The sequence below is a fragment of the Oncorhynchus keta genome, chromosome 22 (genome assembly GCF_023373465.1).
Source record: "Oncorhynchus keta strain PuntledgeMale-10-30-2019 chromosome 22, Oket_V2, whole genome shotgun sequence".
NCBI lineage: Eukaryota > Metazoa > Chordata > Actinopteri > Salmoniformes > Salmonidae > Oncorhynchus > Oncorhynchus keta.
The window spans coordinates 29268461-29291664 of NC_068442.1; the positions used below are offsets into that span (position 1 = coordinate 29268461).

At 46.6% G+C, this 23204-nt stretch overlaps 1 protein-coding gene across 1 annotated transcript in view; it reads right to left on the minus strand.

Moving 5' to 3' along the window:
* The window catches only part of LOC118371466 (zinc finger protein 423-like), a 154353-nt gene that overhangs the window by 108697 nt on the left and 22452 nt on the right, over positions 1–23204 (minus strand). The window contains exons 2-3 of the mRNA XM_052475796.1: positions 21477–21539; positions 7844–8050 (exon numbers count right to left, since the gene is read on the minus strand). Coding sequence (XP_052331756.1) covers positions 7844–8050; positions 21477–21539 — 270 coding nt within the window. The remainder of the gene's footprint in view (positions 1–7843; positions 8051–21476; positions 21540–23204) is intronic.

Genomic DNA, 23204 nt, shown 5'->3' on the forward strand with positions numbered 1-23204 from the left:
CACACACACACACACACACACACACACACACACACACACACACACACACACACACACACACACACACACACACACACACACACACACACACACACACACACACACACACACACACACAAAAGCACACGCTAAGGGCTGTTGTGTTAGGAGCTTGAGTGGCTCTGTCGATCGTTTTTGCACTTGTTAGGGAGCAGGCCTTGATTAATCTGCTAGGAAACAGATGCCCCTGCAGGGCGCCTTTGAGCATTTCATTAATTACACTGCTCCTAATAACGCCTATTGTGTGCGTGTGTGCCCTGACTTAAACAAGTCTGTCCCTTAGGAACAATAACAACACTGGCGTTAGTGGCGTATGACTACAGCCAACTGCAGTAGGAGTCCAGAGAGGTGGGGGCGGCCCTTAGCCACTTAGAACCAATCATGTGGCTGGACTTTAAGCGAAATCAATATAAACATGGTCGCGTAGTATCACAGTCGTTTGGTATCAGACTTCAGAGTACTGGAAATGTGTAATGGAATGAAACTGAGACGGGTTCAAAAGGTAAGACTGGATATACATACTAAAACAACCTCAACCCAGTCAGACAGTCATCTCAGGACACAGACACAGGTTGGATGTATTCCATCTACCGCGGTAATGTTTATGCATACACACACCTTCTTATTGTGAAAACTGCAGGCGTCTAGCTACCTGTGATGGGAGCGGGGTTTCCGCTGCATTTATTTAGCTGGGGTGCATCGCCACGGCAAAATCATTGCCACCACTGCAATTCAAATATATATCAAATAATAATAAATATATAATAAAATAAATCATAGTATATGTACCTAACTTACTTTGGATAATCCGTCTGGGTACAACACTGTTGTAAAGGTTATTTAGCTCTTTGTGCCACATTTGGCAGCCATACCGAGCCTAGCGGTTAAGAGCGTTGGGCCAGGAACCAAAATGTTGCTGGTATGAATCCCCGAGCCGGCAAGGTGGAAAAATCTGCCGTTCTACCCTTGAGCAAGAAGTTAACCCCTAACAACTGCCCCCCCAAGCGCCAACGATTTGGATGTCAATTAAGGCAGCCCCCGCACCGCTCTGATTCAGAGGGTGTCACGCCCTGACCTTAAAGATCCTTTTTATGTCTCTATTTTGGTTTGGTCAGGGTGTGAGTCGGGGTGGGCATTCTATGTTTTGTGTTCTATGTTTTCTATTTCTGTGTGTTTGGCCGGGTGTGGTTCTCAATCAGAGGCAGCTCGCTATCATTGTTTCTGATTGAGAACCATACTTAGGTAGCCTTTCCCCACCTGTGTTTTGTGGGTAGTTGTTTTCTGTTTTTGTGTCTGTACCAGACAGAACTGTTTCGGTTTTGTTCGTTCTTGTTGTGATTTTTGTTATTTCAGTGTTCAGTTCAAATAAAAGTATGGACACGTACCACGCTGCACCTTGGTCCTCTCCTTCCAACAGCCGTTACAGAGGGGCTGGGTTAAATGCAGAAGGTACATTTAGGTTGAACTGACTAGGTATCCCCTTTTCCCTGTGCCAGTCACTGGTACGGAATACACATTTGGAACTTCGTCACTTCTCCTTCTCAGCCCTCACCGAGTTAAGTCCCCCCCCCCTGCAGTTTAATGAGGCCAGTATTGTTTTGGAAAACTGCTAACGTCTAGCAATTCTACAAATTGTTCCATGGGGCAGAGAGAACAAAATTGTAGTTTTATAGCTAACCTCGTACTATTCTACACATTTTGCCATGAGACAGAGAAAACGTTGCTGTTTTAAAGCTAATTTCCATAGCTAGAGAGTTCACCTAGTGTTTACTGTACATACAGTGCCTTGCGAAAGTATTCGGCCCCCTTGAACTTTGCGACCTTTTGCCACATTTCAGGCTTCAAACATAAAGATATAAAACTGTATTTTTTTGTGAAGAATCAACAACAAGTGGGACACAATCATGAAGTGGAACGACATTTATTGGATATTTCAAACTTTTTTTACAAATCAAAAACTTTGGGCGTGCAAGATTATTCAGCCCCCTTAAGTTAATACTTTGTAGCGCCACCTTTTGCTGCGATTACAGCTGTAAGTCGCTTGGGGTATGTCTCTATCAGGTTTTGCACATCGAGAGACTGAACGTTTTTCCCATTCCTCCTTGCAAAACAGCTCGAGCTCAGTGAGGTTGGATGGAGAGCATTTGTGAACAGCAGTTTTCAGTTCTTTCCACAGATTCTCGATTGGATTCAGGTCTGGACTTTGACTTGGCCATTCTAACACCTGGATATTTTTATTTTTGAACCATTCCATTGTAGATTTTGCTTTATGTTTTGGATCATTGTCTTGTTGGAAGACAAATCTCCGTCCCAGTCTCAGGTCTTTTGCAGACTCCATCAGGTTTTCTTCCAGAATGGTCCTGTATTTGGCTCCATCCATCTTCCCATCCATTTTAACCATCTTCCATGTCCCTGCTGAAGAAAAGCAGGCCCAAACCATGATGCTGCCACCACCATGTTTGACAGTGGGGATGGTGTGTTCAGGGTGATGAGCTGTGTTGCTTTTACGCCAAACATAACATTTTGCATTGTTGCCAAAAAGTTTAATTTTGGTTTCATCTGACCAGAGCACCTTCTTCCACATTTTTGGTGTGTCTCCCAGGTGGCTTGTGGCAAACTTTAAACAACACTTTTTATGGATATCTTTAAGAAATGGCTTTATTCTTGCCACTCTTCCATAAAGGCCAGATGTGTGCAATATACGACTGATTGTTGTCCTATGGACAGAGTCTCCCACCTCAGCTGTAGATCTCTGCAGTTCATCCAGAGTGATCATGGGCCTCTTGGCTGCATCTCTGATCAGTCTTCTCCTTGTATGAGCTGAAAGTTTAGAGGAACAGCCAGGTCTTGGTAGATTTGCAGTGGTCTGATACTCCTTCCATTTCAATATTATCGCTTGCACAGTGCTCCTTGGGATGTTTAAAGCTTTTTGTATCCAAATCCGGCTTTAAACTTCTTCACAACAGTATCTCGGACCTGCCTGGTGTGTTCCTTGTTCTTCATGATGCTCTCTGCGCTTTTAACGGACCTCTGAGACTATCACAGTGCAGATGCATTTATACGGAGACTTGATTACACACAGGTGGATTGTATTTATCATCATTAGTCATTTAGGTCAACATTGGATCATTCAGAGATCATCACTGAACTTCTGGAGAGAGTTTGCTGCACTGAAAGTAAAGGGGCTGAATAATCTTGCACGCCCAATTTTTCAGTTTTTGATTTGTAAAAAAACTTTGAAATATCCAATAAATGTCGTTCCACTTCATGATTGTGTCCCACTTGTTGTTGATTCTTCACAAAAAAATACAGTTTTATATCTTTATGTTTGAAGCCTGAAATGTGGCAAAAGGTCGCAAAGTTCAAGGGGGCCGAATACTTTCGCAAGGCACTGTATTTCCCACCATTCTACAATATAATAACTGTGCATTTTTAAAATTGGCTGTAATTCTGTTCTTGAGCTGTTCTTGTCTATTAATGTTCAATATTAAGTCATGTTTCATGTTTTTTGTGGGACCCAGAAAGAGCAGTGGCTGCTTTCGCAACAGCTAATGGGGATCCTAATAAAATACCAAAATGACTATGGGAAAAGGGTTATTTGGTATTCTACTGTTTTAAACACTGCACAAAGTATTAGATAGTTTGATTTGAAAAGTTGTATTGACCTGAGCTCCATGTCCCATAAACATCCTGTGTTTGTAGGTGTAGCCCACCCTGTGTTTGTAGGTGTAGCCCACCCTGTGTTTGTAGGTGTAGCCCACCCTGTGTTTGTAGGTGTAGCCCATCCTGTGTTTGTAGGTGTAGCCCACCCTGTGTTTGTAGGTGTAACCCACCCTGTGTTTGTAGGTGTAACCCACCCTGTGTTTGTAGGTGTAGCCCACCCTGTGTTTGTAGGTATAGCCCACCCTGTGTTTGTAGGTGTAGCCCACCCTGTGTTTGTAGGTGTAACCCACTCTGTGTTTGTAGGTGTAAACCACCCTGTATTTGTAGGTGTAGCCCATCCTGTGTTTGTAGGTGTAACCCACCCTGTGTTTTTAGGTGTAACCCACCCTGTGTTTGTAGGTGTAACCCACCCTGTGTTTGTAGGTGTAACCCACGCTGTGTTTGTAGGTGTAACCCACCCTGTGTTTGTAGGTGTAACCCATCCTGTGTTTGTAGGTGTAACCCATCCTGTGTTTGTAGGTGTAGCCCATCCTGTGTTTGTAGGTGTAACCCATCCTGTGTTTGTAGGTGTAGCCCATCCTGTGTTTGTAGGTGTAACCCACCCTGTGTTTGTAGGTGTAACCCACCCTGTGTTTGTAGGTGTAGCCCACCCTGTGTTTGTAGGTGTAGCCCACCCTGTGTTTGTAGGTGTAGCGCACCCTGTGTTTGTAGGTGTAACCCACTCTGTGTTTGTAGGTGTAGCCCACCCTGTGTTTGTAGGTGTAACCCACCCTGTGTTTGTAGGTGTAACCCACCCTGTGTTTGTTGCTGTAGCCCACCCTGTGTTTGTAGGTCTAACCCATCCTGTGTTTGTAGGTGTAACCCACCCTGTGTTTGTAGGTGTAACCCACTCTGAGTTTGTAGGTGTAGCCCACCCTGTGTTTGTAGGTCTAACCCATCCTGTGTTTGTAGGTGTAACCCACCCTGTGTTTGTAGGTGTAACCCACTCTGTGTTTGTAGGTGTAACCCACCCTGTGTTTGTAGGTGTAGCCCATCCTGTGTTTGTAGGTGTAACCCACCTTGTGTTTGTAGGTGTAACCCACCCTGTGTTTGTAGGTGTAGCCCACCCTGTGTTTGTAGGTGTAGCCCACCCTGTGTTTGTAGGTGTAGCGCACCCTGTGTTTGTAGGTGTAACCCACTCTGTGTTTGTAGGTGTAAACCACCCTGTATTTGTAGGTGTAGCCCATCCTGTGTTTGTAGGTGTAACCCACCCTGTGTTTTTAGGTGTAACCCACCCTGTGTTTGTAGGTGTAACCCACCCTGTGTTTGTAGGTGTAACCCACGCTGTGTTTGTAGGTGTAACCCACCCTGTGTTTGTAGGTGTAACCCATCCTGTGTTTGTAGGTGTAACCCATCCTGTGTTTGTAGGTGTAGCCCATCCTGTGTTTGTAGGTGTAACCCATCCTGTGTTTGTAGGTGTAGCCCATCCTGTGTTTGTAGGTGTAACCCACCCTGTGTTTGTAGGTGTAACCCACCCTGTGTTTGTAGGTGTAGCCCACCCTGTGTTTGTAGGTGTAGCCCACCCTGTGTTTGTAGGTGTGGCCCACCCTGTGTTTGTACTCTGGTGTAGCGCACCACCCTGTGTTTGTAGGTGTAACCCACTCTGTGTTTGTAGGTGTAACCCACCCTGTATTTGTAGGTGTAGCCCATCCTGTGTTTGTAGGTGTAACCCACCCTGTGTTTTTAGGTGTAACCCACCCTGTGTTTGTAGGTGTAACCCACCCTGTGTTTGTAGGTGTAACCCACTCTGTGTTTGTAGGTGTAACCCACCCTGTGTTTGTAGGTGTAACCCACCCTGTGTTTGTAGGTGTAACCCATCCTGTGTTTGTAGGTGTAGCCCATCCTGTGTTTGTAGGTGTAACCCACCCTGAGTTTGTAGGTGTAACCCACCCTGTGTTTGTAGGTGTAACCCATCCTGTGTTTGTAGGTGTAGCCCACCCTGTGTTTGAAGGTGTAACCCACTCTGTGTTTGTAGGTGTAACCCACCCTGTGTTTGTAGGTGTAGCCCACCCTGTGTTTGTAGGTGTAATCCATCCTGTGTTTGTAGGTGTAGCCCACCCTGTGTTTGTACCCTGTGTTTGTAACCCACCCTGGTGTAACCCACTGTGTTTGAAGGTGTAACCCACCCTGTGTTTGTAGGTGTAACCCACCCTGTGTTTGTTGCTGTAGCCCACCCTGTGTTTGTAGGTCTAACCCATCCTGTGTTTGTAGGTGTAACCCACCCTGTGTTTGTAGGTGTAACCCACTCTGAGTTTGTAGGTGTAGCCCACCCTGTGTTTGTAGGTCTAACCCATCCTTTGTTTGTAGGTGTAACCCACCCTGTGTTTGTAGGTGTAACCCACTCTGTGTTTGTAGGTGTAACCCACCCTGTGTTTGTAGGTGTAGCCCATCCTGTGTTTGTAGGTGTAACCCACCTTGTGTTTGTAGGTGTAACCCACCCTGTGTTTGTAGGTGTAACCCATCCTGTGTTTGTAGGTGTAGCCCACCCTGTGTTTGAAGGAGTAACCCACTCTGTGTTTGTAGGTGTAACCCACCCTGTGTTTGTAGGTGTAGCCCACCCTGTGTTTGTAGGTGTAACCCATCCTGTGTTTGTAGGTGTAGCCCATCCTGTGTTTGTAGGTGTAGCCCATCCTGTGTTTGTAGGTGTAACCCACCCTGTGTTTGTAGGTGTAACCCACTCTGTGTTTGTAGGTGTAACCCATCCTGTGTTTGTAGGTGTAGCCCACCCTGTGTTTGAAGGTGTAACCCACTCTGTGTTTGTAGGTGTAACCCACTCTGTGTTTGTAGGTGTAGCCCACCCTGTGTTTGTAGGTGTAACCCACCCTGTGTTTGTAGGTGTAACCCATCCTGTGTTTGTAGGTGTAGCCCACCCTGTGTTTGAAGGTGTAACCCACTCTGTGTTCGTAGGTGTAACCCACCCTGTGTTTGTAGGTGTAGCCCACCCTGTGTTTGTAGGTGTAACCCATCCTGTGTTTGTAGGTGTAGCCCACCCTGTGTTTGTAGGTGTAACCCACTCTGAGTTTGTAGGTGTAACCCACCCTGTGTTTGTAGGTGTAACCCACCCTGTGTTTGTAGGTGTCACCCATCCTGTGTTTGTAGGTGTAACCCACCCTGTGTTTGTAGGTGTAACCCACCATGTGTTTGTTGGTGTAACCCACCCTGTGTTTGTAGGTGTAACCCATCCTGTGTTTGTAGATGTAGCTCACCCTGTGTTTGTAGATGTAGCTCACCCTGTGTTTGTAGATGTAGCTCACCCTGTGTTTGTAGATGTAGCCCACCCTGTGTTTATAGATGTAACCCACCCTGTGTTTGTAGGTGTAACCCACCCTGTGTTTGTAGGTGTAACCCACCCTGTGTTTATAGATGTAACCCACCCTGTGTTTATAGTTGTAACCCACCCTGTGTTTGTAGGTGTAACCCACCCTGTGTTTATAGATGTAACCCACCCTGTGTTTATAGATGTAACCCACCCTGTGTTTATAGATATAACCCACCCTGTGTTTGTAGGTGTAACCCACCCTGTGTTTATAGATGTAACCCACCCTGTGTTTATATATGTAACCCACCCTGTGTTTATAGTTGTAACCCACCCTGTGTTTATAGTTGTAACCCACCCTGTGTTTATAGTTGTAACCCACCCTGTGTTTATAGTTGTAACCCACCCTGTATTTATAGATGTAACCCACCCTGTGTTTATAGATATAACCCACCCTGTGTTTATAGATGTACCCCACCCTGTGGATCTCTTACCTGCAGGTTGATGGATTTATTTCTATGTTTATATAATGTCTTACCTGCAGGGTGGTGGATTTATTTCTATGTTTATATAATGTCTTACCTGCAGGGTGGTGGATTTATTTCTAGGTTTATATAATGTCTTACCTGCAGGGTGGAAGATTTATTTCTAGGTTTATATAATGTCTTACCTGCAGGGTGGAAGATTTATTTCAATGTGTGTATAATGTCTTACCTGCATGGTGGTGGATTTATTTCAATGTGTGTATAATGTCTTACCTGCAGGGTGGTGGATTTATTTCAATGTGTGTATAATGTCTTACCTGCAGGGTGGTGGATTTATTTCAATGTGTGTATAATGTCTTACCTGCAGGGCAGTGGTTGGTGCGGTGGTCAGTCAGCTCGGCCAGACACTCAAAGTCCTGCTGGCAGTTATCGCAGGTGAAGATGGACTCATCGTCCAGGTCATCGTCCCCAATGCGATCGTCATGACTGGTGACACTATGGTCGCCGTCCTCCAGGGCTGCATGCCGCTCCTTCCTCTCCGCCTCTCGGTCTGCTACAGCAGGGACATCTAGGACAACAACGCAGAGAGAGAGACACTGAGTATCAACATGGAACACAGACAGCTGGAACTACTGATCTACTGCAGAACAATCTGAGGTAATAGATTAGTTTTTGATTGAGTCAATTTGTACCAGGAATTGACCCGGACAAACATTATTTCAGGTTCATCTCATACTAAAGATGTCTTCGCTCACATTATCTGTGTGTGCACCTTCTAATAGAGGGTATATGTGAGGTGGCATCTGAAGGAGGTACGAGGACTTAGGACTCTGGAGGGACAAGGCTCATGACAGCCTATGTGCCCACACTTGCCACTCATGGCACACAGTGAGGACTGAGGAGGACCAGTGGTAAAATCTGCTCCGCAGTCCTTCCTCCACCATTGTGGCTCCATTTTCACACCATATTATCACATTAAACGGTCTGTTCCAAAAGGACTGCACTGAAGACTGAGGAGGGAGGGAGGGAGGGAGAAGGGTATGGGGAGAGGGAGGGGGGTAAAGAGAGCGAGAGAGGGATTGAGAGAAAGAAAGAAGGGAACGTGAGTACAGAAGAAGAGGGAGGTAAAGGGAAAGAGGGAGTGAGTGTGGTTTTGCTGGCTGGCTCCCTAAGGCTCCACATCCTCTCTAATCATGGTGGACTTGTGCAATCAGAGGAGAGTAGGAGGAGGCCATTCCTGCGCTCCACAGCTCTGATCAGCTCTAATTTGGCAGTGCCCACTGCCCAGCACTCTGCCTGCCACTCTGCTTCTGGTAATGGGCTCTGACCCACGGGTGGGTTAGGCCTGGCCCCAGCCAACTGCAGCCCCACACTGAAGCCCCACAGCACAGCCTAGGTGTTAGGTAGGTGGTGTTGGGGAGAGAGAGAGATGTGGGGGTCTGGTCTGGATCAAATAGATAGATACTGGCGGTGGAGGTGTTCCAATTCCACACTCTTCCTCTCGGGGAGAGGTGTGGAGGGTGGATGGAGGGATAGATGGGCGTTTAGGGGGAGAGGAGGGGGAGGGAGGGTTACGGCCATCTGTCCAGTGGTGAAAGCACCGTCTGGACAGGGAGGAGAGTAGCCCCTAACTGATGCTACACGGACACAGTCTACACTGCTATTACAAAGACACAGGCGCCTTACACACAGACTACACATCTAGACATAGACATACCCGCATGTTCATTGACATGCACCTTAAATAAACAATATTTCATATTAGCAGTCAAACACACGCAAATTAATTCACAATCAAACAATAAAAACACAAACACACACACACAAACCCTCATTCCCCCAGGTGCCCTCATGCCAGAGGTATGGCTACTGTCAACTCCAGTACATGCCAGCACAACCTGCTACCATGACAACGAGGGAGGAGCCAGACGGGACCTTGCTCTGCCCCTTCTCCTTCCCTCTACTCCACAGGGCTCAGGGAGATGGATGGGGCTCGGCAGGAGGAAGAGGAGAGGATGAGAGTGCCTGGCACGGTTGGGAGGGTGTTTGGTGTAGGGGGGCGCCCCATGCCATCCAGCACGCCCTCCCCAGCCCCCCGTCACCCCCGCTCTGCAGCATCCCCCCTCCCCTCCAGTAAGTGTTTCCAATCTCTGAGGGAGGAGGGGGTCTCAGGAGGGGGTCCAGCGCACACTTCATTTAGAGGCCTGCTACACAGTGCTGCTGCCTCCGTCATTAGGCCTCCCTGGATGTGCCTGCTACTGGGGAAGATTGATACGGCTGTGGCGCGCGCCCCAGCTGTACCCACTGCAGCTCAAGCAGTGGCCCTGATAAACACAGAGCACACTATTTATCTGGAGAGAGGAGAGAAGACGAGAGGGAGGCTGGGGGGAGCAGGTGGGGGAATGTGGTGGTGTGTGTGTACATGTACATATGTGTGTGTGTATGTCGCTGCAGGATAATGGTCCTGATTGGAGGAGATTCGTTTTCAGAAGAGGTGACATACCAGTTGACGAAAACAAAGAGAGCTGGTTTCTCTACCAAGTTTCGACCACACCACTGGTCACAATGGATGGCAAGATGTTTATAGCTACACTACAGACACAGACGTAAAGACAAACTTTGGCACCATGAATATACAGAGCAGCTATAGTCTAACGTTATCATCCATACAGCAACACTGCCCTCAGAGGCAAAGACAAAAAATACACTACAAAATCACCCAACCACAGTCAGCATGCACATGCTTACAGCCACACACGTACACACAAAGAGCTAGATGTGCCGTAATGTGTGCTGAGGTCATTACTAATAAGGCTCTGCAGAGTCGTTTGAGAGTGTTTTCAAACATAATTCAATTTGAGGGGAGGAAACCGAAATGAAATGAGGGCTTACGTTGGAAGTGGTGTCCAAGGGAATTAATGATTTCTAAAGGGCCATTCAGAAGAACAAGGCCTCTTTATGCCCCCAGGTATATGCTTAGAGCCCATATTTCTCACCCAAAAAGCCTACTTTCTTCCTACCTGTCTGATAGGTTGGAGAGCTAAATATGCACAGCGTTCTGTCAATATTTTATGCAACGACAGCACTGCTAAGGTTCAGTTTTCATCTGCCACTAACAAACAGCAGTGTTCCTAGATTTCATGTAGCAAACAAAAATTGCATGCATGTGTGAGGTCAATAACACTCTTAGAAAAAAAGGTGCTATCTAGAACCTAAAAGGGTTCTTCAGTTATCCCCATAGCATAGCTCTTTGAAGAACCATTTCTGGTTCCATGTAGAACCCTTTTGGTTCAAGGTAGAACCTTTTTGGGTTCCATGTAGAAACCCTTTCCAGAGAGGGTTCTTCATGGAACCCAAAAGGGTTCTACCTGGAACCAAACATGGTTCAAAACAACAAAAACACCTACCTGATAACTCATTGGTGGTCTCATGAAGACAGTTTCAGCTGACCCCATTACCTTCTTCAATACTCTCTCTCAATTCCTCACTCTATTCCTCGCTCTCTACTTTTGTTTGCATATGTTAGTTTTATCACTAATTTATAGTCCTCTCCTAGCTGCAACCCCTCCCCAGTCTCCCGTCCAGAGTAGGAACACTTAATGAGGGCCTGGGGCTCCCAGAGGTGTGTGTGTGGGGGGGCGTTGGGGGAGCGCTAGGGACACTGGCAGGATCTGTGTGGCGGGCAGCAACAGTCCCAGCAGCACACGTCACGTCTCCCTGTGCCAGCTGGAGCTCCGGTCCCCCACTCTGCAGAGTGCCATTATCTCTGAGTCACAGACTGTCCCCACGCCAAGAGGCCGACCAAAACAGACACAAACGTACACTCTCGCACAAAAACACGTACTATCACACACTCACAAGCACAGTCAGATAAACACACACACACACACACGGCAGGTAGAGTGTTGGGCCAGTAACCAAATGGTTTCTAGTTCGAATCCCAGAGCTGACTCTTTGTGAAAAATCTGCCAATGTGCCCTTGAGCACGGCACTTGTTCCAGGGTAGCCGTTGATAATGGCAGACGCAGGCTGTGACTCCACACTACGTGTGAAAGAGGACAATTATAAGCACCCACAAAATTATTGTAATATTATAAACACATTAAGATACTCACAAAACGTGCACCCAAACACACACATCCACAAATACACACTTGCGAAAAAAATCGGTGTGTGTGTGTGTGTGTGTTTATGAGAGGGAGGATGGTGTCTAATGCTTACAGATAATGCCCATCTCTCTCTCTCCTTCCCTCTAACAGACATGTTTGTGTGGGGTAATTAGATGAAGACAAGTGAATTAACAGAATCCACAGAACAGTGGTGTTGCCGAGGAGAGGCCCCGCCTTGCTGGGACCCGCTAATTATCGCTCGTTAGGTTGATATGTTTTTTGTCCCCCTGTTTTAACGGTGCAAAGCTCCAACATGAGATCTGGGAAATAATTAGGTGCTGAGCGATGTGGGCTTAATGGACACCGCCAGGCATGCGACGGGGGAGACACCACAAGACAAAGGCAACGGCAATGACCAAGAGTGTCTTTCGGTCTTCTTCATTTTCTCTCCCCATCTCTTTCACTCCACAATCAGAGTCCAGCTATCACCATCCTCAAGTTACAATTTGTAAGTCGCTCTGGATAAGAGCGTCTGCTAAATGACTTAAATGTAATGTAATGTGAATTAGTGGGCACGTAAAGCAATCTATTCTCACTACTTTGGAAAAAACGAAACTAAAATATCAGTCAAATGATTGGGAATTTTTCATAGATGCTCCCTCCCCTCCACTCAACCTGCTCAGCACCAAAACCAACAGTGCCTTTTGAATTTTGACATTTAAAGTGAAACTTGTTACGATCCCCCTGGCTCGATCCAGCCCCAGCCTTCTGCTCTGCCCTGACCTCTGGAGGCAGTATCCTATTACTCACACAGTACAGTGGGCACACAACGGAAGTACAGTAATACACAGAGGGAGAACACAGGCAAACGGAAGGGGAATACACAGTCACTTTAATGGAGTCCTCAGTGACCCAGAGCGAGCGAGAAACTGTATGGGCCTAGCAGTTTTAGCACAGAACCCCTTCCTGAGTCAGAACTAGATGTTGGAGCATTGCTGTGAGCCAAGACGGAGGCCTGTTTGGGACACGATCGCGCTGAGAGAGGCGTAAATCTGCAGGACACCTGGCTCTGGGTCAGCCAAACATGGCCCGGAACGCCACCACACTGCCATCCCTGCCCAGCCTGCAGCCTGGGAGCTGGAAAAATACGAGCTCCAAGTTCCACCAGTCCAGTGTTTTTATAAAAAACAACTAGAGTACAAGGCTGCCTTTCAACTCTCTACAGCACACACACTTATACACACACACCTTCAAACGAAACCAGAGGCAGCCAAGTGAAGTATAACATGGATTGGCTGCAAATAGCTCTAGCTGGAGTATGTTTGAGAGGAGATTCAGAAGGAATGCACCACTTTACTGTGAGCATGAGTCAGGAAGGCTACAGCGGATAGATGGCAACAGCAGATAGATATTATGGGATATTCTGAATTAAGTTTGAGGTGCATACCATTGTATTCACTCTGCCTGGTAAATTCTTTCAAAAAGAATGTCAGGACTATTTCCTGAGTGAAAACAACATGTTTTTGTTAGGGACATTCAGTGTGCACAAGGCAAGTGACTCTCACCGTAAAGGAAAACACGTAACACCTTGTGCACTTTAAAAAGCAACCTCTAATCGCTGTGGAAGATTTACTGGGTTTACAGCGAGAAAATTTCATTTGTACAATGTATGGATCTGTAAACCTCCTGAACTGGCCAATAGGCTTCACGTCCACTGTCAGGTGCATACAGTATCGGTACTAACAAAAGGTCACTGAGCAGGTGCAGCTGGATGCGGCCGCATTGCCTCTATCTCTCTGGGGAGCCCTCTCCTTCTACCAGTAAACAGGGGGACCTATTTAAAGCAGGCCTCTCTCCACAGCTACACTGTCCTCTGGCAACTGTGTTTTCACAATAAGGGTGCCCCCCAGGGAGCCAGCAGAGGCTGTGTACCAGGCTCAGATTGTGTTTCTACCAAAACCCCCAACCCCCAGAGAGGCAGGGAGGCAGGGGAGCACAGCACCCAACACCATCGCCTTCACCCAGAGAGGATGATGAAAACCAACAGGCGTCATGGAAGGAAGAGAGCAAATTAAATCACACAAACAGCCTGACAGCTGCTCACCAATGCCATCACCTGTTCCAGCCTGTGGCTTTGCACACGAACACACACACACGCACGCTAGCACGTACCTCCACTTCAAACATTAAAACTGTTTTCCTGTCGTTGCCTTACATCATACTTTTTCTATAGCGATGACACCATAGTGTTCCTATAGCGATGACACCATACTGTTCCTATAGCAATGACACCATACTGTTCTTATAGCGATGACACCATACTGTTCCTATAGCGGTGACACCATACTGTTCCTATAGCAATGACACCATACTGTTCCTGTAGCGATGACACCATAGTGTTCCTATAGCGATGACACCATATTGTTCCTATAGCGGTGACACCATACTGTTCCTATAGCGATGACACCATACTGTTCCTATAGCGATGACACCATACTGTTCCTATAGCGATGACACCATAGTGTTCCTATAGCGATGACACCATACTGTTCCTATAGCGATGACACCATACTGTTCCTATAGCAATGACACCATACTGTTCTTTTAGCGATGACACCATACTGTTCCTATAGCGATGACACCATACTGTTTCTGTAATGATGACCCCATACTGTTCCTGTAGCGATGACACCATACTGTTCCTATAGCGATGACACCATACTGTTCCTATAGCGATGACACCACACTGTTCCTATAGCGATGACACCATACTGTTCCTATAGCGATGACACCATACTGTTCCTGTAGCGACGACACCATACTGTTCTTGTAGCGATGACACCATACTATTCCTATAGCGATGACACCATACTGTTCCTATAGCGATGACACCATACTGTTCCTGTAGCGATGACACCATAGTGTTCCTATAGCGATGACACCATACTGTTCCTATAGCGATGACACCATACTGTTTCTGTAATGATGACACCATACTGTTCCTATAGCGGTGACACCATACTGTTCTTGTAGCGATGACACCATACTGTTCCTATAGCGGTGACACCATACTGTTCTTGTAGCGTTGACACCATACTGTTCCTATAGCGATGACACCATGCTGTTCCTGTAGCGACGACACCATACTGTTCCTATAGCGATAACACCATACTGTTCCTATAGCGGTGACACCATACTGTTCCTGTAGCGACGACACCATACTGCTCCTATAGCGATGACACCATACTGTTCCTATAGCGATGACACCATACTGTTCCTATAGCGGTGACACCATACTGTTCCTATAGCAAATGACACCATACTGTTCCTGTAGCGATGACACCATACTGTTCCTATAGCGATGACACCATACTGTTTCTGTAATGATGACACCATACTGTTCCTATAGCGGTGACACCATACTGTTCCTATAGCGATGACACCATACTGTTCGTAATAGCGGTGACACCATACTGTTCCTATAGCGGTGAGACCATACTGTTCTTGTAGCGATGACACCATACTGTTCCTATAGCCGTGACACCATACAGTTTCTGTAATGATGACACCATACTGTTCCTATAGCGGTGACACCACACTGTTCTTGTAGCGATGACACCATACTGTTCCTATAGCGATGACACCATACTGTTCCTGTAGCGACGACACCATACTGTTCTTGTAGCGATGACACCATACTGTTCCTATAGCGATGACACCAAACTGTTCCAATAGCGGAGACACCATACTGTTCCTATAGCGATGACACCATACTGTTTCTGTAATGATGACACCATACTGTTCCTATAGCGGTGACACCATACTGTTCCTGTAGCGATGACACCATACTGTTCCTATTGCGGTGACACCATATTGTTCCTATAGCGATGACACCATACTGTTCCTGTGGTGATGACACCATAGTGTTCCTATAGCGATGACACCATAATGTTCCTATAGCAATGACACCATACTGTTCCTATAGTGATGACACCATACTGTTCCTATAGCGATGACACCATACTGTTCTTGTAGCGATGACACCATACTGTTCCTAAAGCGATGACACCATACTGTTCCTATAGCGATGACTGACACCATAGTGTTCCTATAGCGATGACACCATACTGTTCTTGTAGCGATGACACCATACTGTTTCTATAATGATGACACCATACTGTTCCTGTAGCGATGACACCATACTGTTCCTATAGAGATGACACCATACTGTTCCTATTGTGTTGACACCATACTGTTCCTATAGCGATGACACCATACTGTTCCTGTAGCGACGACACCATACAGTTCCTATAGCGATAACACCATACTGTTCCTATAGCGGTGACACCATACTGTTCCTGTAGCGACGACACCATACTGTTCCTATAGCGATGACACCATACTGTTCCTATAGCGATGACACCATACTGTTTCTGTAACGATGACACCATACTGTTCCTATAGCGGTGACACCATACTGTTCCTATAGCGATGACACCATACTGTTCCTATAGCAATGACACCATACTGTTCCTGTAGCGATGACACCATACTGTTCCTATAGCGATGACACCATACTGTTTCTGTAATGATGACACCATACTGTTCCTATAGCGGTGACACCATACTGTTCCTATAGCGATGACACCATACTGTTCCTATAGCAATGACACCATACTGTTCTTGTAGCGATGACACCATACTGTTCGTAATAGCGGTGACACCATACTGTTCCTATAGCGGTGAGACCATACTGTTCTTGTAGCGATGACACCATACTGTTCCTATAGCCGTGACACCATACAGTTTCTGTAATGATGACACCATACTGTTCCTATAGCGGTGACACCATACTGTTCTTGTAGCGATGACACCATACTGTTCCTATAGCGATGACACCATACTGTTCCTGTAGCGACGACACCATACTGTTCTTGTAGCGATGACACCATACTGTTCCTATAGCGATGACACCAAACTGTTCCAATAGAGGAGACACCATACTGTTCTTGTAGCAATGACACCATACTGTTCCTATAGGGATGACACCATACTGTTCTTGTAGCGTTGACACCATACTGTTCCTATAGCGATGACACCATACTGTTCCTGTAGCGATGACACCATACTGTTCCTATAGTGATGACACCATACTGTTCCTATAGCGATGACACCAAACTGTTCCAATAGCGGAGACACCATACTGTTTCTGTAACGATGACACCATACTGTTCCTATAGTGATGACACCATACTGTTCCTATAGCGATGACACCATACTGTTCTTGTAGCGATGACACCATACTGTTCCTAAAGCGATGACACCATATTGTTCCTATAGCGATGACACCATAGTGTTCCTATAGCGATGACACCATACTGTTCTTGTAGCGATGACACCATACTGTTCCTGTAGCAATGACACCATACTGTTTCTATAATGATGACACCATACTGTTCCTGTAGCAATGACACCATACTGTTCCTATAGAGATGACACCATACTGTTCCTATTGCGATGACACCATACTGTTTCTGTAACGATGACACCATACTGTTCCTATAGCGGTGACACCATACTGTTCCTATAGCGATGACACCATACTGTTCCTATAGCGGTGACACCATACCGTTCTTGTAGCGATGAGACCATACTGTTCCCATAGCGGTGACACCATACTGTTCTTGTAGCGATGACACCATACTGTTCCTATAGCGATGACACCATACTGTTCCTGTAGCGATGACACCATAGTGTTCCTATAGCGATGACACCATACTGTTCCTATAGCGATGACACCATACTGTTTCTGTAATGATGACACCATACTGTTCCTATAGCGGTGACACCATACTGTTCTTGTAGCGATGACACCATACTGTTCCTATAGCGGTGACACCATACTGTTCTTGTAGCGTTGACACCATACTGTTCCTATAGCGATGACACCATACTGTTCCTGTAGCGATGACACCATACTGTTCCTATAGTGATGACACCATACTGTTCCTATAGCGATGACACCATACTGTTCCTATAGTGATGACACCATACTGTTCCTATAGCGGTGACACCATACTGTTCCTATATGGATGACACCATACTGTTCCTGTAGTGATGACACCATACTGTTTCTGTAATGATGACACCATACTGTTCCTGTAGCGATGACACCATACTGTTCCTATAGCGGTGACACCATACTGTTCCTATAGCGGTGACACCATACTGTTTCTGTAACGATGACACCATACTGTTCCTATAGTGATGACACCATACTGTTTCTGTAGTGATGACACCATACTGTTCCTATAGTGATGACACCATACTGCTCCTATAGCGATGACACCATACTGTTTCTGTAACGATGACACCATACTTTTCCTATAGCAATGACACCATAATGTTCCTGTAGAAGTGACACTATACTGTTCTTGTAGCGGTGACACCATACTGTTCCTATAGCGGTGACACCATACTGTTCCTATAGCGGTGACACCATACTGTTCCTATAGCGGTGACACCATACTGTTCCTATAGCGGTGACACTATACTGTTCCTATAGCGGTGACACCATACTGTTCCTATAGCGGTGACACCATACTGTTCCTATAGCGGTGACACCATACTGTTCCTATAGCGGTGACACCATACTGTTCCTATAGCGGTGACACCATACTGTTCCTATAGCGGTGACACCATACTGTTCCTATAGCGGTGACACCATACTGTTCCTATAGCGATGACACCATACTGTTCCTATAGCGGTGACACCATACTGTTCCTATAGCGGTGACACCATACTGTTCCTATAGCGATGACACCATACTGTTCCTATAGCGATGACACCATACTGTTCCTATAGCGGTGACACCATACTGTTCCTATAGCGGTGACACCATACTGTTCCTATAGCGGTGACACCATACTGTGGAGGTTCAATGGTGAGGTTACAACACCCACAGCCCAATGGTGTAATCAAAAGACAGTACAGTATGAATATAGGCAGAAACTGCTTCTCCAATAGAAAATCCCTGATCACACTTGTAGATGATGTCATGGCAACGTTGGCTAGCTGAGCTCATGCGCAGAAACCCGTCATCGGGTCTAACGGTCGTCTTGCGCTGAACTGCGCCGGTGCAGGCCAGCCAAATCAAATACCTTCCTTCGATATAAATACGTTTTTGATGAGGTTGGCGTAATAACATGTTTAACTACGAATCTCGGTTGTGCCTTTCGATTTCTTGAAAATGTAAGCAAGAACTTTTCACTTCTCTCAATGACTTCCCAAACCCCAGCCTGGTCTGATTTTCAAGCGTTCCCAGAAGTCTCACGATGTTGTGCCGCTGGGTTTAGAAACTCTGTGGTGTGTTGGCTGGGCCGGGAAAAACAGCCCTTCTCATTGGTGTCGCTATTGCAACACCCAGCCAAAGGCTAAGGGGAAAAAAAATCAAATTCAGCTCCATTTCAGCCCCTTATCGGCCCTATGCTCAGGGGTACGAGATGTCTTTTTCCACCCTGAATCACAGTCCACATGGACAGAGTGCAGTGTGATTGTTTGATTGTGTATGTAAGGGGAGGTCATAGAGAAACCTTTGCCTCACTAAATTCAGCCTAGAAGACAGCCAGTAGAATGTGCGTAACCGTGGTGTTTCCTATCTGTGTGTGTGTGTGTGTGTGTGTGTGTGTGTGTGTGTGTGTGTGTGTGTGTGTGTGTGTGTGTGTGTGTGTGTGTGTGTGTGTGTGTGTGTGTGTGTGTGTGAAATCTAAGCACACACAGCGAGGCAGGACTGGCTTTCCAACAGGAAGCCTGCAAAACAAGGCTGAACTTCACAGCTCCGGTGGCACTTATTAAAAACATCACCACTAACGGCCCCTCCTCCTTCTCCTCCCTCTCCTCAACCCACAGAAATGACAAACGTCTGTATCCCTCTCCAAAAACTCACCCTCTGTCCCCCTTTCCCCCCACCCTCTCTCTCACTCCATCTCACTCATCCTCTCCCTGCTTTCCTCTCCACCCCCTCCCTCCAGTGTCAGTCCTGGCTCGTTTTCTGCATTTTCTCCCCTCTGGGCCAGAGAGGGACGGGTTGTTTTTCTCTCTCAGGGAGGCTAGGGTGGAGGGATGGATGTGGAGGGGGGGGGGGGCAGGCACCTCCGGCCAATACCCCTGTGGGACAGACCAAAGGGACCTTTGGATGTCCTTAGGGGTACGCAGGCAAGGGGGGTGGGGCTGTTTGGCTCTTCCCTGGGTCTCCCCCCCCCAACCTCCCCCTGCTGCTCTTTCCAAACTCAACACACATTTTCCAGAGAAGGGGGGAAAGATTTGAATTTAATACCAAGAAAAGCCTGCCGGTGTCCTTGTCGACATCATCTCCTAGGGAATAAAGGGAAGGAAGATGTTTTATCTTTTTAAATAAGAAATGGCGAGCAGCCCCCCTGAGCCTGAACACAGGAGCACAAACACACACAGGAGAGAAGTGATAGAGAAAAGAGAGAGAACGAGAGAAAAAGGAAATTGAAATGTCTATTATTTTTTAACAAATGTGAGTGTAATTTTTACTGTGAATTTTTGGGATTTATTTTACTTTTGTTTATTATCTATTTCACTTGCTTTGGCAATGTAGACATGTGTTTCCCATGCCAATAGGCAGGCAGGCAGACAGACAGACAGACAGACAGACAGACAGACAGACAGACAGACAGACAGACAGACAGACAGACAGACAGACAGACAGACAGATAGATAGATAGATAGATAGATAGATAGATAGATAGATAGATAGATAGATAGATAGATAGATAGATAGATAGATAGATAGATAGATAGATAGATAGATAGATAGATGGAACATGTGTGTGTGGGGAAGAGGTGAAGAGAAATAGCAGGGAGGAAGAGAGCAGAGCTAGAGTGAGAGCACTGGGACTCCGCTTCCTGCTGTATCTCACACACACAGCACTTTCCAGCCACCCAGGACCTCAGTCAGCACCCCTGCAGCAGCAACAACCCCTGCCCCCTGAGGGGGGTTAACAAAGGGCTGGGGTCTGGGGGGGCACGTCATCCCACCCCAGGGCCTCACTTTCCATTTCCCCTCCCAGAAGAACTGACAGAGTGAGGGAGGGCAGAGAGAGAGAGAGCACCGTTTAGATATAGAACATCTACAATAAGACAAGTACTATTCCCCTCCATAATGCTACACTGCAGGCTGATTCAGACTAGAGTATGGCCAACATGTCACCATCACCAAAAGCAGCCACCATCCTCATACAGTGTTCTGTAAAATGGAACCATTTGTCTGTGGCATTATCTCCAGGTAGGCCCTGATACAGCCATACCAATGACTCCATGTAGGGTGCTACGGTGGATCTGCACTGCATGTCAAACCATTGAAGTGGGCGCCATGCTTTAACCAAAGGGACCCTTAAATTAAATTGAACAACATTATCTTGATTGCATTCACCATGAGGCTATTTGGGCCCATCATGAACCCATCTTACTGCTGTGCTGTAGGCCCTATGTAAAAAGCTGGAGAGAGCAGGCTGGGAGGGAGGACAGGGACGTTGATTCAGTGCAACTACTTTACCACCAAAACCTCAAACAGGATGTGAGACCAGTGGAGCGCCAGAGCCCGGCCTGCCAGGTCTGGACATCAGCCTCCTGAGTCTTGTGAAAAGCTTTCTCTCCCTCGCTCCATACCTCCCTCTTTCATTCCCCCCTCCCTGCGCCCCTCCCAGCAGAACATTATGGGCCATGTGGAATTGATATTATAGATTCCTATTCAGTGGGTTGTATGGTGGGAGAGTTGGAATGTGACATACAGTATAGAATCTAATCCGGGTGGCGGACCTGCCTGCCTGGCTGCAAACTTCCAATAACAAAGATGATACCTGTTTGGGCGGACGATGAATCCCAGTTCCCTGCAAACTCTGACGACTCGCCTTCTTCCACCGCTAGAGAGAGAGAGAGAGAGAGAGAGAGAGAGAGAGAGAGAGAGAGAGAGAGAGAGAGAGATGATGTAGAGATACATACAGTATCTGTAGGATTAAATCCTTTGGTTATTTGGTTTATCTGACTCCACATATGACCATGCCTTAAAAACACAAAGGTAGACATCAACGTAAGTGTTCAAATCAATCATTAGCTCGGTGATTGGGTGGGAGAAAACATCAAAGCTCCCCTGTCTGTCTGTCTACCCTGAGGTGACTGTGTGCCTGTTGATGCGCTCTCTGTGTTTTGTTTTTGTGTACTAATTTCAGAAGTGAAATACACTGTATGTAACAACAACAACCAGATCAGAACAGGGACGTGTGATGAAGGTTTTCCTGGGCACTGCAGAGGAAGGAAGCTCCGCTGGCACACAAACAGGAAATGACAGTAGTCAGGACACAATGAGGACTTCCTCCCTCCCTCCTCCTCAGAGGTGGTCAGAGTGGACTCCTCACCTCCTCACCAGACCAGTTAACACTGTATTTCATATTCCCCTACAAAGCCAAGGGCAACCATCTCAGTTTTCCTTTCTACAACCATCCCATGTTCATTTCATGAGTGCGATCCAGAGATCCAGTGCTGGGACCAGTGTGTAGGCCAGAAGGCCCAGTCCAGACTCCAAATTCAGAGAGGACTGACCTTGTTCCTGATGGCCTAGAGCTAAAACCCAGCAGGCTTCCAAACCTCGGGAAGACCGGGGTCAACTCTGCTCCATAACATCTCTCTCCATCGCTCCCATCCTCTCTATTTCTCATTCTCTTCCCTGAGGTAGCCAGGACTCTGTTCAAGCTGAAGCACTGCCATTTGGCAGCTCACTCTCTCAACAGTGTCTTTCAGTAGTACCTTTTCACCATTAATGGAGTATTCCCATAGTACAGGAGACTCAGAGGCCATATTTCTATTTTTCCATCCTAGGTTAGAGAGTTACCTGTCTGGGTGTTTCTGAGGAGAGATAACTCTTCAGGCATGTTTGTGGGAAACTATGGGCTGGATCAGGATCATGGTCCCATTAGGACTGTGGTATGGGCCCACCCTGCTCTTAGATCCTCCTAGAGGACTGTTACTGAGCTTGAGGTGTTTTCAGAAAGTATATAATTTGTCAAGCCATCCAATACCAACGACTGTAGAAGTCTAGAGAAAGCTGACCTGAGGTCTTCTTTAAATAGGTCTAGCCTGCAGTGGAATTGTTAATTCCTGAAGACACTGCTTTCCCAGTGCAGGAAGAAAACCGCTAAATTACACCCAATCAGGGCTCCACTCATCTTCCATTAACGCTTCATTAGAGGGGAAATAGTGGAGTGTAGTCAGGCAGAGAGGAGAGCAGAGCAGGGTAGAGGAGAGAAGGTGGGATGGTGCTTTATAGAAACACAACTACCCAGTACTACTGTGCTCAGTTAACCTGCAGGCAACAGCACACAACAACCCCGTACACGCACACAACTCTCCACACAGCTCCCAAGCTAAAACAAGTGAAGCTCGGAGCACTACCAGACCCCAGCCTCCCACTCAGAGCTACAGTCTACTGGGAGTAATACAGCAAAACTACCCATCTCTGATGGGAACCGGACAGGATCCTTAACCACTTTAAAACCTCAATTAGATTGTGGAGATAACACAGACATGTATTG